We start from the raw sequence: 18,646 nt of genomic DNA on the forward strand, positions 1-18,646 counted from the left end.
TAAGGAAACTAAAGACCTGTTTTTAATCTGGCTTTTATGTTGGAGTAATGTTACATCTTAATTTTTCCAGTTTAATTGTTGTTTTCATATTTATTTTTATCCTTGTGCTTATTTTATTCTTACTGTATCTTATTTACTTTTTATTTGTTTTTAACATTACAGTTTTTATTGTAATTTTTTGTGTGGCAGACTTTTTCTTGTCTTTTTTAAAAAAAAAAAAAAATTGTCTGTTCTTTTAATCTTGATCTTAATGTCTTTGGGCTGCATGTTTGCATGAAAAGTGCAATATAAATAAATACAATGAAGCTGAGAGTACAGTACAACGCCGTCAGATAAAAAAAGGTCAGGTCATCTGCTTTCCTTTCCATCAACCTGCTTTTCACTGGTAAACAAAAACATGTATGTGTGTCGTAATGTGAGACGTCCAGATTGACAGCTGTTTTGAAAATCAACTAAGTAAGCTAAAACGTGTTGACTGGGGAATGAGTGGGACTGCGGAAGACAAAGGTGCGTTAAAAGTCCCTGTAAATCAACAACAACGTTAAAACTCAGGGAAATTGTCAGTCAGAGCCGCCTCCTCCTCCTCTTCCTCCTCCTCTTCCTCCTCCTCCTCTCCCCCAGCAGCGTGTGACAAAGCGAAACGTCTCTGGCTGTCGACCAGCTCTTACCAGAGACTTCCACTGGCCGCCCGCTGCCTCCGCCTCACTGACAGGCCCCGCCGCTATTCTACCCCTACAACTGAAGAAAAACACTTACGGTGAGTACATCTGCTAAACAGAGCGTCTGCTTCACGTTTTATCCAACTGTGGAAGCTGAGGTCATCTTCATTTTCTGCCATGTTTACATCCTTAATCTGGAGCAGGCCTCGCTGACAACGCAAGATAACAGCGTTAGCAAAGGCTGCTAGCATTGTGTTAAGTCGGTGCTAGCTGCGCGGTGAGTTGGTGTGCTCAACTAGTTAGCTTGTGTTAAACGGTAACCTTCCGTACATGGCTAAACGTTGCGCACTATTTAATTTGCCGGTTCAAATATTTGTGCTAACTATAGTGTTCAATATCTCGGTTATTCTAACGCTAACATCTGCAAGCTAATCAATTAGCATCATCGCAGTCAAGCTGCCGTCAATTGATTACCATTGCGTTAGTTAGCATGGGGCTAGTGCTAATTACCTGATGTTGAGTCAGTTGAACCTGTTAGCGCTAAATGGCAGCGGTTGCGTAGGTTAACTGTGTTTACATTATTAACCAAGGTTCATGTATATTACTGAATTGTTGAAGTGCCAAACATACAAGTTTGTAGCCCTTTAGCCAAGTGAATACAAAGTGCAAGTTCGTGGCTGGCTAGGCTAACGTTAGCTCATTAGCCTCAGCACTGGCGTTGACTGGTCGTGGTGTTCTCCGCTTAGTTTGGCACATTAAATAACGTCACCTTGCTCCCGCTTGATCAATAACCTGATTTTTCTCTACTTTACAGATAATGCCCACGATAAAACTACAGAGCTCTGACGGGGAGATCTTCGAGGTGGATGTTGAGATAGCCAAACAGTCTGTCACTATTAAAACGATGTTAGAAGGTATGGTTCCTGTTTGTTCACGGATGATCTGAAGTTCATAGCTTGCTGCTGTTTATCTGTGTCAGCTGGTATGAGCCACAGTGGTAACTTGATGCAGGGTGACATGTTAGCAGGTCACTGGATTTCATCCATTTGAGGTTATCATATAGTATGTTTCACCTGTGTTATACAGACAGTAAACAGACTGCATAACTGCACACTATTTATCTGGGCAAGAATTTTCTACCCGTATAATATATAGTAATTAATGCAATATTGTGCTGCATACAGTATTATTGTAGATTAATGCACATATGTTTACACAATGCACTGTCTTTATTAGACATTTGTGATGCACACATTTTTTTTTTTTTTTTTTTTATAATTTTCCCCTTGTATTATTTATCATTAAACATATCTGATGCTGATTCTGACTTCTTGGCTCCTTCACAGATTTGGGAATGGACGATGAAGGCGATGATGACCCAGTTCCCCTTCCTAATGTAAATGCTGCCATTCTCAAGAAGGTATAACACACATACACACACACACATACATATCAACAGGTCAAGTCTTGCATGTAATGTAATGTAATGTAATGATGATCAGGTCTTGCATGTAATGAAGAAAGAGAATATGAGTTTTTCTCCTGTTGTGCTGCTGCAGTGGAAGTCCTTAGTTCCTCTTGCTCTAGTGGTACAGAGAATGTCACTGTTGACTTATTTTGGCTGACAGATCATGGTTCAAGAAACTGGGATTTAGGCAGTTGAATGGATTTGTTCTGTTTTATTCTCTTGCCACTCTGAGCCTGATTTGTCTCGGACGAGAAGCTCTCCTGCCCTGACAAAAATTGCATTTGTACTCAGAACACGGCTAGAGCAACTGCATTCCTTAGACCTATTTACATCTTCGCTGCTCCAGTTGGGATGCAAGACCGATGGTCACCATACATGTCTGACGAGTTGTGACTAGTCTACTGCAAGGGCTCATTGCATAAAGTGTGTGTGTTTTTTGTATCCCCCTCAGGTGATCCAGTGGTGCACTCATCACAAAGATGACCCTCCTCCCCCCGAGGATGATGAGAATAAAGAGAAGAGGACAGACGACATTCCTGTATGGGACCAGGAGTTCCTCAAAGTGGACCAAGGCACCTTGTTTGAGCTCATTCTGGTGAGTACATCTCACAGACACACACCAGAACAATGCTTTGCAACCAATAATTTATGCCACAAAAGTGAGCCATTCAGACATGCAGTGGATCAATTCTCTTTCCACTGAAATCAGTACAAGCTGGAAACTAAATCCACATAACAGGTTTGTTTAGTTGTCTTTCCAAAAAAAGCCCACACGTTCATTCAGCAGAGAACCTAACAAAGGCTTGATCATTTTTATGTGCATTGCAGTTTGAAATTACATTTAGATTTTTGGTGAACTGAACCATGAATCCTGTCTCTTCCCTTTCCTAGGGGAACTTTGTGTTATTGGGCTGAAATGTCATCTGTCCTGCTTACGATGTCATGATGTGTTTTGTAATCATCATGAATGTGCAGCAGAGGAACCGTTACAGTTCTCCATGCCCTCTCTGAAATCTGTCTCTCTGCTGTTGTACCTGTTATCTGGAACCAATTCCAAAACCACTTAACCTCCAACAACAACAACAACAACCCTCTGTTGCCATTTTAATGTATCATGTACACTAAAGCCACCACCGGCAAGCCTTGAATTGGGGTTAATAGGGGTAAATGTCTCAGAGCCCGGTGCTTAACTTGTTAATGCTTAACAAATTAACCAATTTAGTTTATATGTGAAACATTAACTAAAACAACACGTAATTAAAATTGGTGTTCTAACTGAAACCCTAGCACACTCCCAAACCAAACCCAATCTTACGGAACCAAAAAGCGAATTGAATTTTGGCCTTGTGAATCAGAATCAAATAGAATCCGTAAATCAGTGATGATACCCAGCGCTATTTGTAATATGTAGTCATGCACACCTTATTGTTAACTCTTTACTTACTCCACTCTGCACTTTTTTCCTTCATCTGGGTCTTAATCATAGAATTAATCCTGGCTGATGGGAGTGTATCTATCTCTTGCTTGATCTACTTGTTGTATGTTTTATCTGTGTTTCTAATGCATATTTTTATAGAGCTTTTTATGTTTTTGAATTATTGTCACTTGTGTTAATTGTTGCAGCTTCATTTACTTTAGGGCAGTAAGAAAGTTGAAGTTAACTAGTGAACTGATCAAAATGTATAGCCTAGAATGGAAATTAACTTTTGGCATTATTTGAGTTATTTTTATCCAAACACAAAATAAACAGCATAACACACTTGAACTGTCTCCCGAGAGCCCTGGTCCCTTGTCTTGACTTGAGCATACTGTGATTCAGCACGGCAGTGCACACTATACGGAGGTACAAGGTGTAACAATGAGAGATTTTGAGAGTTTGGTATCCCATAGCATGATTCTAAGGTACATTTATCTATAACTGTGGATATTAACTTTGTCCTATTGTTTATCTGCCTTCTACCTATCAAGCTGAATGTGCATGTTTTTTGTAGCTGCGCTTTGCTGCGGTCTGTTTATTTCATTCATCGCTGCGGTGGAGCACCGATTGCTTTCACTCGGTTAACGGGGATACAAAAGTTGCTTAGCAACAGCTGGAAGATTGGAGGGCCGGGCAGCCGCCCTGCATGTGAAGGAGGAAGAGATTTGAACAGAGGGTGACAACTGCGTATAAGGTGCAAAAGCACAGCACTAATTTTAGACTTTGGTGGGTTTTCTCTTGAGAGCATGTGGAAGGTAACCTAAGCAGTGTCTTGAGCGGTCATCCTTTCTCACGTGCAGGGGTGGATTGGGAAATAGGTTCTGGTGAAGCAGCGGGCTTCCACGAAGGGAAACTCTAGCCTGAGCTTCGGTCACCTGAGTCAGCTGGGCCCACTGGCCGCTTGAGCTTGTTGACATGCTCAGAGCTCGAGCACGGCAGAGTCGTGTTCTCACAGAGGAGGGTGTGTCGAATTCCTGCTTGTTATTGTGCCTCACTGAGTAGAGCAGGGAATAAAGGAGCTTCAGGTATCACTGTCCACCAAATCCACATGGGGAGTGTAGTTGTTCACATTGGTTGTGTATTTCAGGGATGTAAACCTCTCATCTTTAGTTTAAAGGCACCATTTTAATCTCTAAATTCGGTATGTAAGCACATAAGTGTGTGGTTTTGTCACCTTTTCCATTCTTGATGAGTTTGCATCAGTCAGGGGAGATGTTGATGCTGCATGTAGAGGTGACAACAAGCCATTGTTCAGGCACTTTCTCAATCCAATATCAGTTTATGGCATTGCAGCGGTGGCTGAGTATCATTCCATATCTGATTATTGAGGTTAGGTTTCAAGATGTCAGCTCATTCGGTGTTGCACCACGACTCAGTGAACACATGTCAGAGGTGCAGTGAGTTATGGCCTTGCAGGCCATGCAGTTTGCTAGCACTTGAGCACTTGTCAGCATTAATTGTTTAAGAACTACATTGTTGAGAAGATTGAGCTTTGTGCTTTATGGCACCTGAAACAAACCTAACCAAAAATGTACTCGGCATGTTGTTTAAAATAACAAGCTGCCAGAATATTAACAGAGTATGGAAAACAGTGAGGTTGCACTTAGGCCTGCTCCCTCCCTCTCTCTCTCTCTCTGTCTCCTGATGTTTTACTCTGCCACTTCCCCTGCTCCCTGTGTTTTTGTGTTTAGGCTGCCAACTATTTGGACATCAAAGGCCTGTTAGATGTCACCTGCAAGACGGTGGCCAACATGATCAAAGGCAAAACCCCAGAGGAGATCAGGAAGACTTTCAACATCAAAAATGATTTCACAGAGGAGGAAGAAGCCCAGGTAAGGTGTCCATACATCCTTCTGTCTACCTGTTCCTGTCTGCTTTTACAGAGAAACTCCTTTGTATCCTTTGTACCCATGGGGAATGCATTCAGGTCCATCCTTTACTGTCTCTTACTTTGTAACACGCTGGGTTTGGATTACTTGATCAGATAGAAAGAGCTGAATTGAGGAAAACTGCCTTGGACACATAAACACTGAAACTTCCACTCATTCACATCACATTTCCCAATACATACAAGATTATTTTACTTGTTAAAAAATTAAGTTTGTCATGTCTTACACGCTGAAATAATCCCTAACTTGTTGCTTGACTTTGAACACTTTGAGTTCAGTCATTCCCTTGTTCCCCAGGTTATAATGTTCCCTCATCAAATGTCGAAAGCTGAAAATTGTTATTGTAAGTAAATGCATCCAGGAATAACTAAAACATGCTCCAGAAGTAGCCCAGATCTCATTCATCTCCTGTTATGAGTGAGTGTGACGGCTACACATTGTGTAAATGTTAAGTAAACACAAATTAAGTTTCACCGTCTTTTCCACAGTCCATGCCACATATTATTGTTGCCTTAAAAGGATAGCATTGTGTGGTTTTTCAGACACATTCCACATTTATTATGGTTTGAGTCAGTTTGCTTGATCCTGGAAGTCATCACTTTCATGTTTTTGAGATATTGGAGGTATTACTGGCAACGCAAGTGCAGTCAGAGGGCCTGAAAAAACAGTTCCTTCAAAACATTTCCTTCATAGCTGGAGATAAATAATGGCCTTTCAATGTGCTTTTGTATGGCCTGAATTTGATTTTCTTATCAAACGGGTGTTAACAGCAGCAATGGTACAAAATCCAGACTTGTCTCCCCATCGTTAGAGTCTGTGTCTAAACCATCTCCAGGCTCAAGATCTTCCTTTGCTGTTTTCAACAATGGATGATCTGTTTTTCAAGAGGCCTATTCTTGGTTTGTAGTTCACAGCAAATAAAGTAAAATTCTGCTGTTTGTAGACTTCACTTCTCATATCCAGAGCAAAACCTTGTGACAGCTTGATTGAACAACTGGAAATGAACAATTTCAACACGATTTGATAAGATCACAACTAAACAGTGAGGCCACCATGATGTCTAATATTGGCAGTTACTTTAAATTAAAAAATTTCAACAGACATGATGCCAGTAACAATACAGGGTTTGTCTTTGAGGTCTTATGCCAAAGTATGCAAATTTGAGTTTCTGAAATTCACTAAAGACCTTGAAAGCCATTGGAAAGTCAGAGAATATGGGACAGGGTGTCTTCAGGGTGTTCAAAACTGTTAAGTTGTTAAATTGTCTTAAATTTGAAATTATGAGGTCTTAATTTCCACACACTGTTTTATCAAATTGCATTCATCAATTTTTTAAAGATATATTTTTGTCAAAATTAGTTAAGCTCTACAACATGAAATTCAACATTTCTGATGTTTGTAAAACTTGTTGCTGCTCAATGTGATTATTTATATTGATGCTCTACACTGAGCCTGTTGAAAATGCCTGTTGGAGATGAACCTAACCCCACTATTCACTCACTCGCACATACATTTACATGAATGCAAGAAACCAGACTTACCTTTACACTTACCTGCAATGCTGGTTTGAATAAGGACAAGATGATTTTTTTTTTTAATTCGGCTGTTGAGGGAGGGAGCTTCCTAGAGCAGCTTTCATCTGCTCAGTCTATTTTTTTATTTCTTTTTTTGAGGAAATGTTTCAAGTGTGTCCCTAACCCTGGCGTGCTGTCCCTCCTGTCGTCTGCAGGTACGCAAAGAGAACCAGTGGTGTGAAGAGAAGTGAAGGGGAGGATCCTGCCAACACTACCACACTGAAAAGGATTGTCCCAGTTAACTGGTTGCACTGGCGTTGTTCATACTTGTTAATATTTACATTTAGTATATTTAGAGCCACAGACGCCCGCTCCCCCCCATTTCTGTATACTAATAGCATGACCATTTTAACTTGCCTGTGTGGTGCAAATAATTTAAATTAAAAATCGCTTTTTTCCGTTTTCCACACACTCGTTTTGTGTATTCACATGAAATGGATAGACCTGGTTTCATCTTTATTTTCCCCATTTGAGGATAGGATAATGCACCTCATCTTCCCTGTTTTTAATCACTATGGTTGTCTTTTTTTACTGGACATGTTTGTTTTTCTTTTAGGTCAGCTGAATAAATAAAATGGCTTTTTTGACAATTGAAAGGAAAAGTTGAATATTTCTTTTTGTTCTGTAAATGCATCTGTTTTGTGCTATTACGTAAAAAGAGGAGGAGCTGTCATAGGAAAACTGACGTTTAAAGGTGGAAAAATGTGTTTGCATAATGTCCTGTGGACTAGAAGTACTTGTCAACGAAGTGAATGTGTGCAGTCACACAACTTTGGGTATTTTCATTCCTAATTCATGTTGTATTGAATTGGAACGTTTTCTCAGTTCTGCTCTGATGGCGGCAGGTGGGGTGATCAACCATTATATATTAAAGGAGTAAATAAAAGATATGAAAAGGCTGATGTCCGTCATTTGTGTTTGTTTAAACTGCCAGACACCAAGGAGCACGAGCTAATGTTTACTTGGACATTATTTATATGATTGTATCTCTACTGTAATCAGAGTAACTGATCCTCTTTCACTGAAATAAGAGGCATGGACAGATATTGAAAACACTTTTAATACATCAAACAAAAACGAGTATTACATCAGAGGCAGAAGTCATTCAATGCGTAAAAAATAAAAAGACATCTTAGTTGTGTTGTTTCACTGATGTGAGCAGCCCCACAAATTAAAACATGAGCTATTTATTTCTAGCACAAGAGCTCACTCTGGTGGAGGAAAACAGTTTTGCTGTACAAATGATCAACTCCAAAGCACTGCAAGCTGGGTTTGACGCTGAAAACAACAGTAAATTAAAGCCTTGGTTTGATTTTTTTTTTTTTGTTTTGTTTTTGTTTTTTGCACATGTAGTTTTGGTACATTAAAAGTTGGAACATGCACAGGTTGAGAAATTTAACACAAGACATCATCTGAGCGCTGCTGCGGTAACACGATCGACATAATAGTAATGTAAACTTCTGCACAAAATGCTTTTTCTCTTGAGAGAACAGAAACAATGAATGTATTGCTTTCAGGAATGGTGGAAACTAAAAAGAGTATCAGCTGCAACTTTTTTTTTTTTAGTCATTTCCTTTTTTTTTTTTTTTTTACATAAACCATATAAAAGTTTAATTATAGATAGGGAATTCCAACATTTATAAAACTTTACAACACAATGAAATATAATAGTACCCATTTGGTCTCAGTTTAGTTTACAGAGCTGCAGAATGTTCAGTCATAGGAAAACAGCCGAAAGACCGTGAAAGAAAATCCCTCTCCTTCCTCGGAGGGTTTTTAACACCAGCAAAAACAGATTCATACAAATACCAAAGTGATGAGGGGGAAAAAAAACAAAACAAAAAACAACATTTTATCTGACAGGAGACTGACAGCCTGGAAGTGCCTAAAAACAAATGATGGGAGAATATTCACTCAGGTTCATCTATCAAAGTTCCTCTCTGAGACATTATTGGCAATCCTGAATTGCTGTAAATGCGAGTAGCACAGGTACTTGTAAACATAGCTGGAAACGGAATCAGACAGGTTTGAAGTAGATAAAATGAACAAACGGTCAGGATTATCTCTCTGCAGTCAGGACTTTTGTTGTCTGTTTTCAACATGACAGCTAAAAAGTGAAGTTCTCCCTCTGTTCGGGGCTGAGGTGCTGCTCCCTGGGCCGGTCTGGCGGGTTGGTTTGTGGTGGTTCATGGTCTCTGGTCTGGGTGAGAAGTGGTTGGTCAGTGGTGATGAGCTGATGTTGTTCTTGTGTACAGCAGTGAGTGATTTGTAAAGAAGGAAAGGGGGTGGTGTCTCCTTCATTAACAAGAGGATATGCAGGAACTTGATGTCCCGCCTGTGTATTCTGTCACTGTCCTTGTATTGATTTCTCATAATTTAATGTCAAAGTAGCTTTTTAATCTGCTTCGACCTGATGGCTCTGTGTGTCGATATTTTTTTGCACGATACTCTTTATCTTTACACAACTTGTTTCTCTTTTGTCTGTGTTCACATGGAGTTCAAAAGCACCAAGGACTGTAATTCAGAGTTTGGGGTCCAAACAGCTTTGAGGCAGAAACAACCTGATCGATTGAGACAAGCAGTGGGCGGGGCCAAAGAATCATCAATCTCCTGGCGGTGTAACATTAAACTGATGCCCAGTGGCAATGGCAAGAGCTAAGAATGAATCCTAGCACTGTTGCTACGAAACTGGAAAAAACACAGGCAAGTTCCAAGTTCAAACTGGCCATACTAGTCTACTGCTATCTAGGTCAGCTTTTTAGCTAACCTAGATAACTAAAAAGCTGACCCGCTTGAATGCCATTCAGTGGTGATGAATGGAGAAAAAAAACAAGAAAAAACTCATTGCTGATATTTTACTTATATTTTCACCAGCGTTCCTCCATTGTCTGTTTGCTACTTGGCTCCGACAGAAAACAAGCATTCTTTGGCTTCGCCCACTGAGTTTTGAATCTGCCAGTGACATCATTTCTGCCTCAAGAGCAACTGTGTCTCTGAGAAATGTTTGTCTGATTAAAACTCCATTGTGCCCTGAAGCTGGTTCTGCATTCAGTATCTTGCTCGTGGACATTCCAGCAGGACGGATGCCATCACAGGGGATAAATGCAGGCCTTCCCGTTGAAGGACGGCCTCCCTATTTGGTACACCACCCTGCTGTCGCCTCCATGTCCTCCTTTAGATTTGAACCAAAGGCCCACAGGGCAGAATTGACTGTGAGAAAGAGTGCAGATGAGGAAGATGAGGGTGATCTTCATGGCTCTGGGCGGCATGAGGGCAGTGCGACCCAGATCGCCGTGCCATCACTGAGTCTCTGTCAGCACTTTGAGAGAAAGTCCGGCCGCCTTGGAGGCTGACGGCGCCGGCGGGGAGCCGCGTGTCTGCTTGCCGGAAAGTTCCAGGTGTGTGTGGGTGTGTTGGGCTGTGGGAGGCTGGTGGAGGCCGGCATGCTTGGTGGCGTGCTGTTCCAAGGAATGGTGCGCCTGTGTCGGTGTGTGTGTTTGTGTGTGCTTGGTAGGCGGAGGCAAGGGGAGACACGACGAGGGGGAGGTGGGCGAGGGGGAGCAGGCTGGGGAAGGGGGGCGCTGGTTCTGACGGTGGCGGGTGGGAGGAGGGGACGGGGGCGAGTCTATAGCACTTCCATCTGAAGAAGCTGGGCTGGGGCAGCCTCCTCCTTGAAGGTAGCGAATGCACTTCTTTTTCCTCCTAGGAACAGTCAAGAGAGTTATCTGTAAATAAAGTGTGGATGTTAAGCGTCACTGGGTTTCACTAACAATGCAGCAGTCACACCGAGGTATCATCAGCATACGTAGATCACTACAGTATCAATGAACCACAGAAAAACAACAGTGTCTGTGTACGTCAGTGTACGTTCTCTCTCTCTCTCTCTCTCTCTCTCTCTCTCTCACACTATCTATCTATCTCTCTGTCTGTCTGTCTGTCTGTCTGTCTAAGGGTCATTTCAAAAATACGTCCAATTTTGTAAAAGAATCAACTCCAGAGTTACATTAGCTAGAATTCTTTGCCAAAAAATGACCTGAGTTTGTCTTAATTTAAAACTGTGGTAGGAAACTCTTCATATGCATAATTTCAGTTTCTTTTGAACAGAATTTTGTCTTTTCAGAATAGGTTATTTTATCAAGGTAGTACATCAAGTTGTGTTTTTACAGGAATGAATAATCACATGAATAAAGTGTGGCTGTAAAGTATCCCCAGATTTTACATTACACACTGCTTCAGTGTTTTTGTTATTATTTTGGAATGGGGAGTACCACTCAAGTTAAACATTAGTATATCTTGTTTTCCTGATCTGCAATAGCAAAATAAATTGAATAAAGATGTTGCTTCATAGAGAACTGATGAACTGATTTGATGGACTCCCGAAATGTGTAACTTTTTATACCTAAATTATCTTGATCTTATGATGATACTATCATCATTAAGCTAGAAAAAAAGGCCTGTTTTCATAGATGTTCCCAGATATAAGAAACCTTAAAATTCGCAAGAAAGGAAATGTGAAATGCGTCTAATATTGAAAAAAAAAAGACTTTCATTTTGAACAATATGACATTAAATTCCACGTAGACTGATAAGCTGAGACGTCATCCTGCAAAGTTCATGTATTTGACAAAATGCGTGGCTGTGCCGTGCCTTGTGAGGTGTTACCGCTGCACACAGCATCAAAGCAGTTAACAGGATCTCATGATCATTACCAGAACATGATATGAGTCACCAGGTTTAACCGCAAAGAAAGGCGCTAGGCCATATTTAGACACAGAGAAGGAGAGAGAGGGAGGGAGCCGGCAAAGAGAGAGAAAGTGATTTCTAAATGTCAGAGTTCACCATCAAAAGGCGCCTGCACCGCATCGCATGAATGGAGAAAGTTGAAAGCAGATGTGCATGAGAACACCGTCAAAATGCAAAGCTGCAGGGAGTAAGAGTGTGTGTGTGCATGTGCCCGTGTGTGTGTGTGTGTGTTAAGTGTGTGTTTGGCGCTGTGGTGATAAGGATTCGCTCTAACCACATTCACCCCCCTTTGTTCTCTGAAACCTAAACACACACACAGATTTCCATGACGTGATGGTGGGGAAGACGACAGGGCTGCTTCAGTGCAGTGGTGGTGGAGATGGAAGTACACTGACTCCTAGAGTAAGACTGGGGACTATTTCCACATCCTGCCACGGATATAATACAGCAGACTGAAGTGGCAAGAAAAGTTAATGTTGTGTTTTTATGCTGCTTCTGACTCATGGCCCAGTATGGAGGGGATGAAATGAGAAAATGGATGAGGAGTGAAATGTGAATGTCAGCAGGTTGAGAAACGTTGGGGAAAACGCACTTGGAGCAATGTGGTAGCTCCAAATGGTGTGCAGCATGGACTGTATATCTTATATACTATAGTTTACGGTGTGTAGCAAATATTAACCCACAAACTAAATCTTCGACAAGATATTGCCATTTTGCTTTTACAACTTTGACCAGGAGTTGCTGAAATTATTCTAATCTTGCAACGCTAATGCTAAGTTCACATGATGCTGGAAATTTGATTTGAATTGATTTTGAATAATAGAGGCATGATCGAAGTAATGCTGTGTTGTGTTTCTGCTGCCATGTTGACGTGACGTTAGGTAACCGTCTCTTGGAAACCTTGGGATTCGGAAAGCTTGCCTGAGTTTCCCACGAACTCAACTCCAGCTTGAGGCGCCTTTCCATTACATTTTTCCTACCAGCTAATCTGTATTTCTGACTTTCCGACATCTCTGGAGCACATAAAAAACCCCGACATGAGCTCTTAAATGTGTTTGGGAATGTTAGGAGAACGGGTACCAGTGTTTATGAAGAACACGCCACAGTGCTGGAGGGGCGACAGCAAGTGGAAAGACTGTATTGCTGTCATCTCATCCTCCATACTGAAAATAAAATAAAATGCCTCGTTTCTGTGCGGTAAACGGGGGATCTAAAATCTTCTATACAGAAAAGAGTAAAAGATCAGGGTGAAAGCAGAGGAATGTTGTCTTTCTTTTTGCGGTCACTCCTGCAACATGGTGGCAGGTCCCTCATAATCACTCTCCAAACACCACCGGACAAACTTGGTTTTGAGTGGTATTCCCCTTTAACCACAGCCACCTTTAAGAGTCTTGTATCGTATTAGATGTCTGATGACAGCAGTGCACTTTTACCCTTCAAGACAAGGTTAGGCAAATTTGTGCATTTTCATCTATTTCTTCTCTTCTGTCTTTGTGACATTTGAAAATTCATTCTGAGTGGTGGTGCCTTTCCTTCAGTCTCAATAAAATCCATATAGTCACCTGACCTGACTACTGACCCTGCAACAGTAAAACTGTACAGAAACGGATCCTGATGCTATTGACCAGATGCCTTAACTGCTGTACTACACCAAGAAATAATCTCTTTTTCATATAGTTCTAATCTAATCCAAAACAAATACAGATGTTTTTTTTTTTTTGGCCAGATTACATCAATGTTGTTCCATGTGTTACCATAACACTCCAAGTTGCAGAGCGGTGGGTTAGTAACAGGAGGGCATGCAGAGCACAGATTAGATATCTAGTTACACAAACCTTTCATGGAGGCTGATCACTGGTTGAGTGAGACCTCAGTGGGCGGCGTCAAAGAACCACATATTTTGTAGCGATGTCCAACCTAATGTCATGAACGCCATGGTCATAAATCATGTCACAGCCACTGCATACTTTTAATTTAAACTTCTGGGTGCCTCTTTAGCCTCGATGAAGCTCCCTTGCTTCATTAGACATCCACTTTTACCAGATAGAAAGAATTTTTGGGTTTTAACTTCCATCTGCTATGCACAAAAAATGAGTGGTTGCGCAATTGTGCAGTCAATAGTGCAATAACGCTATTGAAGAGATTTGTGCATATTATTGAAACCATTAACAAGTTGCACTTTCCTGTTTGAATTTGGATGGACAATTTGAGAAACCAATGACAGGACAGTGGGTGGGTCTTAGCTCCCTCATGTTTTCCACAATAACTGGGACCAGGATTCAAGGCTTTTCTCCTCTATGGAGGAGAAAACGTGGGAACAAGGTGATTTGCTATTCAACTTTGCCAGTCAGCCAAAAAACTGTGGTTCTTTGGCTCCGCCCAATGAGGTTTAACTCAACCAACGGCATTATTTCTGCATCCATGGCTTGTATAACTAAAAGTCCAATCTGCATGAGGAGCAGAGGGGAGGGGTGGATCAATGAATGGATGGATGAATGGTGAGAGAGGAGCGGTGCATTGGATGGTAACAATGCTAGGGGTTTCTGGTACACACCTGCAGGGACCGCACCAGTCCGTTTGTTGGTTGAGGCCGAAGCGAGCCCGGCATTTCTTAGGAGAGCCCGGGTCTGAGCACAACGCGCAGCATGCACAAACAAGAGGAGGGAGCAAAGAAAGAAGAAAGAAGAAGGAGGGGAAACAGTTAAAGTGAGGAGGAGGAGGAGGAGGAGGAGAGAGAGATGAGAGAGACAGCAAGACAGAGACGGGAGTGAGGGAAAATAATGACAGAGAGTGACACAAGTTTGTCAGGGCAATAGAAGCATTGACAGAGCTGTCCAATCAGAGAAAGCCATCAAGTCAAACTGTTAGTGGCCAATGACAGTGCAGTAAAACAGCAACATCAACAACCACGGGAACAGCAACCCAACACAGACAGTGCTTTGTTAATCGAGCCACTCATCCAGGAAGTCAGCTGTTAGGAGAGAGAGAGAGGGAGGGAGAGAGAGAGAGAGAGAGAGAGAGAGAGAGAGAGAGAGAGAGAGAGGGAGAGAGGGCAGGCATGCTTTCACACTCTGTTAGTACAGGCCTTCACAAAGCTTTTCACTTTCTGGCAAAGCAGCAAAGTTAGAACCTCCTTGAAAGTCATCGATCCCCAAAAGGGTTAAAACGTGAATGCTGGGTTGATAATATTTTCAGCTTAAAATCCTTGCTTGTTCCAGCCCTGCAGCCTCACCAAAAAGTAAGAGGCCTTTTGCAATCTGGTTTAATCTGTCCAATCCAAGGGTCATGATAAATGCAGGGAACTGGAAAGCCCTTCAGATTTGAACTGCTGAGTAATCAACACCAAACTTTTTGCTCCGGTGCTCTATGCTAACGTCCCAGCATACACCACTATGAGTGAGAGGGGACTTGCATTGTCTAGAGATGATGAGAGGTGCTTTAGCAATAAAAGTTGGTGTATTTAATTTAATATGTTGTATGGATTCAAAGGGGTTAAAAGTGAGATAACTCAATGATGCTGCAGCTGCACTCTGGTCCACTGTGCAGGGTTGTTTTTAGCTTTCCACACTCTGCCCACCACCTTCATTTGCTTTGGACACACTCTGAAAGTAGTCCCTGGTTGTTTAAAAGTTAAGTTATTTTGTGTAAATTTACTGATCTAAACAAAACTGCCAGATTTAGTCACATATCATCTAAGATTACTTACTATTTTAGAGCCTCTGCAGGTTCTACTTTTCTCACTTTTGATGCTAACTGCTAACTAATGCAAGTTGCTTGCAATCACCCAAAGCAACCAACAGTCTCATCACTTAATTTCCCAAAAACCTGCTGAGCTCCCCAGTAGAATGTAGAAAACATGGTGGAAATGAGCACTGAGAGATGCTCGTTTGAAAAAGATGCTGTATAATCGACGCCTTTTTGTTTCTGTGGCGGAGTGTTTAACCTCGCCTTCCATTTGTCTCTGTTCATCCTGTAGGTGAACCCATCAACACCACCAAGGTACAGACATGCTGTACATCAGACCAGAGGGTTTGAAACAGCTACAAGCTGGCTGTGGAAAGCGGGGTGGGTGGGTGGTTTGAGGTTAGAGAGACATCCTGCTACAAAGGGACCAAAGAGACGGTTTCAGACGAACCTGGTGCAAGTTCAACTTCAAGTTCAATCAAATTCTCTCAAACAGGAGTTGACACAGGCTGTCTGACTCCCTCTGCTAAAACATGGAATGTTATCCTGACCAGTTCTGACACACACACACACACACACAGGAGAGATTTTTGGCAGTGAATCGTTACCTGTGTTGGAGTCCTGCTGCTTCTCTCTTTTTCTTCTCTTCTTCTTGCCCTATGGGAAAACAAATAACCCCCCAAAATGCCCGAAACATTAATCTGGATCAGCTGTGACATCAGAACTGGTACAATATGTTCACAGTGAAGGACTGAAATGAATACTAGGTTTAAATATATAATAAATAAATAAATAAATCCAGTTATTTTGAGTCACTTTGGCAAGCAGTTTGCCTTCAGTCTGATGTCAACGAAAAGGCATGAGAACATACTGAGGTTAGTTGTCGACCATCATTTGTAGAAATAATGGCATCGTGCATGAGTGCAGCTGTTCCTGCTCTAAACTGTAGTAGTTATTTTGTCTGGTTTGGCTTCCACCAAGAATTTCTGGGTGTGTGTCTCCTTTCCCTTTTGGTTTAATACATATTTGTTTACCATTTTCATCTGAAATCCTCGACTCTCACATAACATCACTGTGCACGATGAAGACTGGTCCCAAAATGATACAAATATTTATTTAATCAGCAGAAATCAGCAAAATGTTAAGGAACACGGACAGGCTACTTATGCCAAATGTAAAGTGCGTAACAGTTGTATTCAATGCTGTAGAAAAACAGCCAATAAGATGAACTGTAATAATATTAAAAAAAATATATTAGAAAATATACTAAAATGTTAGTGTAAAGCTAAGCATAATTCATGCAAAACAGATTGGGGGCTGGAATACTGCTTAGCTTTGAATTTGGCGATTGTGGGTTGGGTGCTCGTTGGAAAAAATGGGGTGAAAAAAGAGATCGGAGAAATGTTTTTTTTCCCGTCTTCCTGTCATCCTAAATCCCTCAGTTTAACAGAGTAAAGGCCTTTTTTTATTGAACTGATTGTTTTAATGCAGTGGATTTCTCTTCTTTTGAGCTTAATTTGTGTTTGTATATCCACTGTGACCGGCTCAAGGCAGTAAAGTGTGACTGTTGAGGTGAACGTCAGAGCTGTTAACACAGAACCGGTGATGAAGTGAGGCCTCGTATTTGGGTGAGAGCGAGGATGTGGGCAGACAAATCTAACGCCTACACTACAATGTCGCCCCTCCCCGGCTCGCTGTCAGCATTGTGTGTGGTTACAACAGCTTCTCTTGCAACTGCAGCTTTGTACAGCATTGTGTCTGTGGGCGTACATACGTGTGTGTGTGTGTGTGTGTGGTGTTTCTGTGTATGTACATGTGCAAGTGTGTTTTTGTGTCTCTCGGAAGAGAAAACCCCCACAGCTGCGTGGGCGATGTGGAACTTCGCTTCCTGTTTTGCTTGTAGGTCCAGAGACTGTTGGGCAAAGTGTGTCAGGGGTTACTTGAGATGTAGCCTACGATGTTTTTTCAAAATGGTCTGGCAAGGTGTACTTAAGTCACATACGTGTGTACTACAGGTGTTACTATTTCTGTTGCATGGTCGCTCAACTTCTACCGCTCTGTTTTCTCTGCCTCTGAAAAGATTTTTTTTAAGTTTAAAATTTTGTGGAGTTGCCAGGAAACAGTGCGTCAGCAGTGTTTTTTTTTTTTTTTTTTTTTGGGAAACTTGCTCTGGCCACTGCAGAACTACTGCGGATTACAGGCAAGATGGGTGTCCCCTGCCACTGTTACCATGGTTACAATCTGGATTCACTTAGGAGGAGATAAAGAGGCACGGTAGCCTCTTTTTTGGGAGAAAGTGTTAAATGCATCCTTGTTAAAAAAAAAAAAAAAAGATTTTAAGTAGGGTTTGAGGGACAAACGACAAAATTCCCTGCCCACTGCCTCCTTTATCAAATAAAAACAAATCATATACTGCAACTGTAAGCATGCCACTATGCTCAGGTGACAGCTGCAAATCTTACAGTGTGCACAATAAACAAATAGTGTGGAATAACCTGTAAAGCTCCATGCATATGGAAATCTGCACCTATGGGTTCCTAAAACTGTGATTTTGAACACATTTGGAATATCGTTGTTTTTTCAGTGATTTGAGGAGTGGCTGCTCCCATGAGGACTTTTATTTTGAAATTTCAGCTCACTAAATTGGCTTTTTCTTCTTGCACTGCTGTGTCATACATGGCATTAAAATTAGATGAAAAATATATGTAACATAACATAACAGTGTGTTACGAACCAGAGTGAAGCGTCACCATCACACACATGCACACTGTGCTAATTGCTCTACACGTTCTACAGCTCAGCCCAGTCGTATGTGCAGCCACAAAGCCAGAAGAGAACACAGGAGGAAAAAAACAGCCTCTACAGCCTCTTAACTGATTACCCAGTACTACCATTCACTAGAGCCCCATTTCATATTTTCTGTCTTTTACAACAGAGTTGACTGAGGACAGTTAAACCCATAAAACAATGTTTCCTGAAAGAGATAAACATTGCCTTGACTCCACCTTGCTTGCAGTGTTAACAATGTTGTCTATAACAACTAATACCGTGTATCATATTATTATTATTGTTGTCTAATTAGACAATAATCACAGTAACGCAGGCAATCTACTTCATTGGGTTACAAAAATAATTCTGCCAGCCATGCGACC

General features: G+C 41.4%; 2 protein-coding genes across 5 annotated transcripts in view; one reads left to right on the forward strand and one right to left on the reverse strand.

Moving 5' to 3' along the window:
- Positions 1-597: 597 nt before the first annotated feature.
- skp1 (S-phase kinase-associated protein 1) lies at positions 598-7,966 on the forward strand. Of its 2 annotated transcripts, none has more exons than XM_030069224.1 (6): positions 598-757; positions 1,474-1,573; positions 2,006-2,079; positions 2,579-2,722; positions 5,296-5,436; positions 7,223-7,966. In XM_030069224.1, exons 2-6 carry the CDS (start codon positions 1,477-1,479, stop codon positions 7,256-7,258), a joined length of 492 nt encoding a protein of 163 aa, XP_029925084.1. In that variant the 5' UTR covers positions 598-757; positions 1,474-1,476; the 3' UTR covers positions 7,259-7,966. The 2 variants fall into 2 exon arrangements, with proteins under 2 accessions (XP_029925084.1, XP_029925086.1); XM_030069226.1 differs by lacking the exon at positions 598-757 and adding an exon at positions 892-936.
- Positions 7,967-8,394: 428 nt separating this feature from the next.
- The window catches only part of tcf7 (transcription factor 7), an 88,832-nt gene continuing 78,580 nt past the window's right edge, over positions 8,395-18,646 (reverse strand). The window contains exons 10-12 of one of the 3 annotated variants that reach the window (XM_030069220.1): positions 16,103-16,151; positions 14,365-14,437; positions 8,395-10,769 (exon numbers count right to left, since the gene is read on the reverse strand). In XM_030069220.1, coding sequence (XP_029925080.1) covers positions 10,367-10,769; positions 14,365-14,437; positions 16,103-16,151 — 525 coding nt within the window. In that variant the 3' untranslated portion in view covers positions 8,395-10,366. Of the gene's footprint in view, positions 10,793-14,364; positions 14,438-16,102; positions 16,152-18,646 lie in introns of all 3 variants that reach the window. The other 2 variants (XM_030069221.1, XM_030069222.1) reach the window with 2 other exon arrangements.

This window comes from Myripristis murdjan, chromosome 14 (assembly GCF_902150065.1).
Source record: "Myripristis murdjan chromosome 14, fMyrMur1.1, whole genome shotgun sequence".
Taxonomy (NCBI): domain Eukaryota; kingdom Metazoa; phylum Chordata; class Actinopteri; order Holocentriformes; family Holocentridae; genus Myripristis; species Myripristis murdjan.

Coding starts and splice junctions, on each gene's coding strand:
- skp1 (XM_030069224.1), top strand. CDS start 1,477: ATGCCCACGATAAAACTACAGAGCTCTGACGGGGAGATCTTCGAGGTG. Junction 2,723..5,295: donor CCTTGTTTGAGCTCATTCTG/GTGAGTACATCT, acceptor TTTTGTGTTTAG/GCTGCCAACTATTTGGACAT. Junction 5,437..7,222: donor CAGAGGAGGAAGAAGCCCAG/GTAAGGTGTCCA, acceptor TGTCGTCTGCAG/GTACGCAAAGAGAACCAGTG.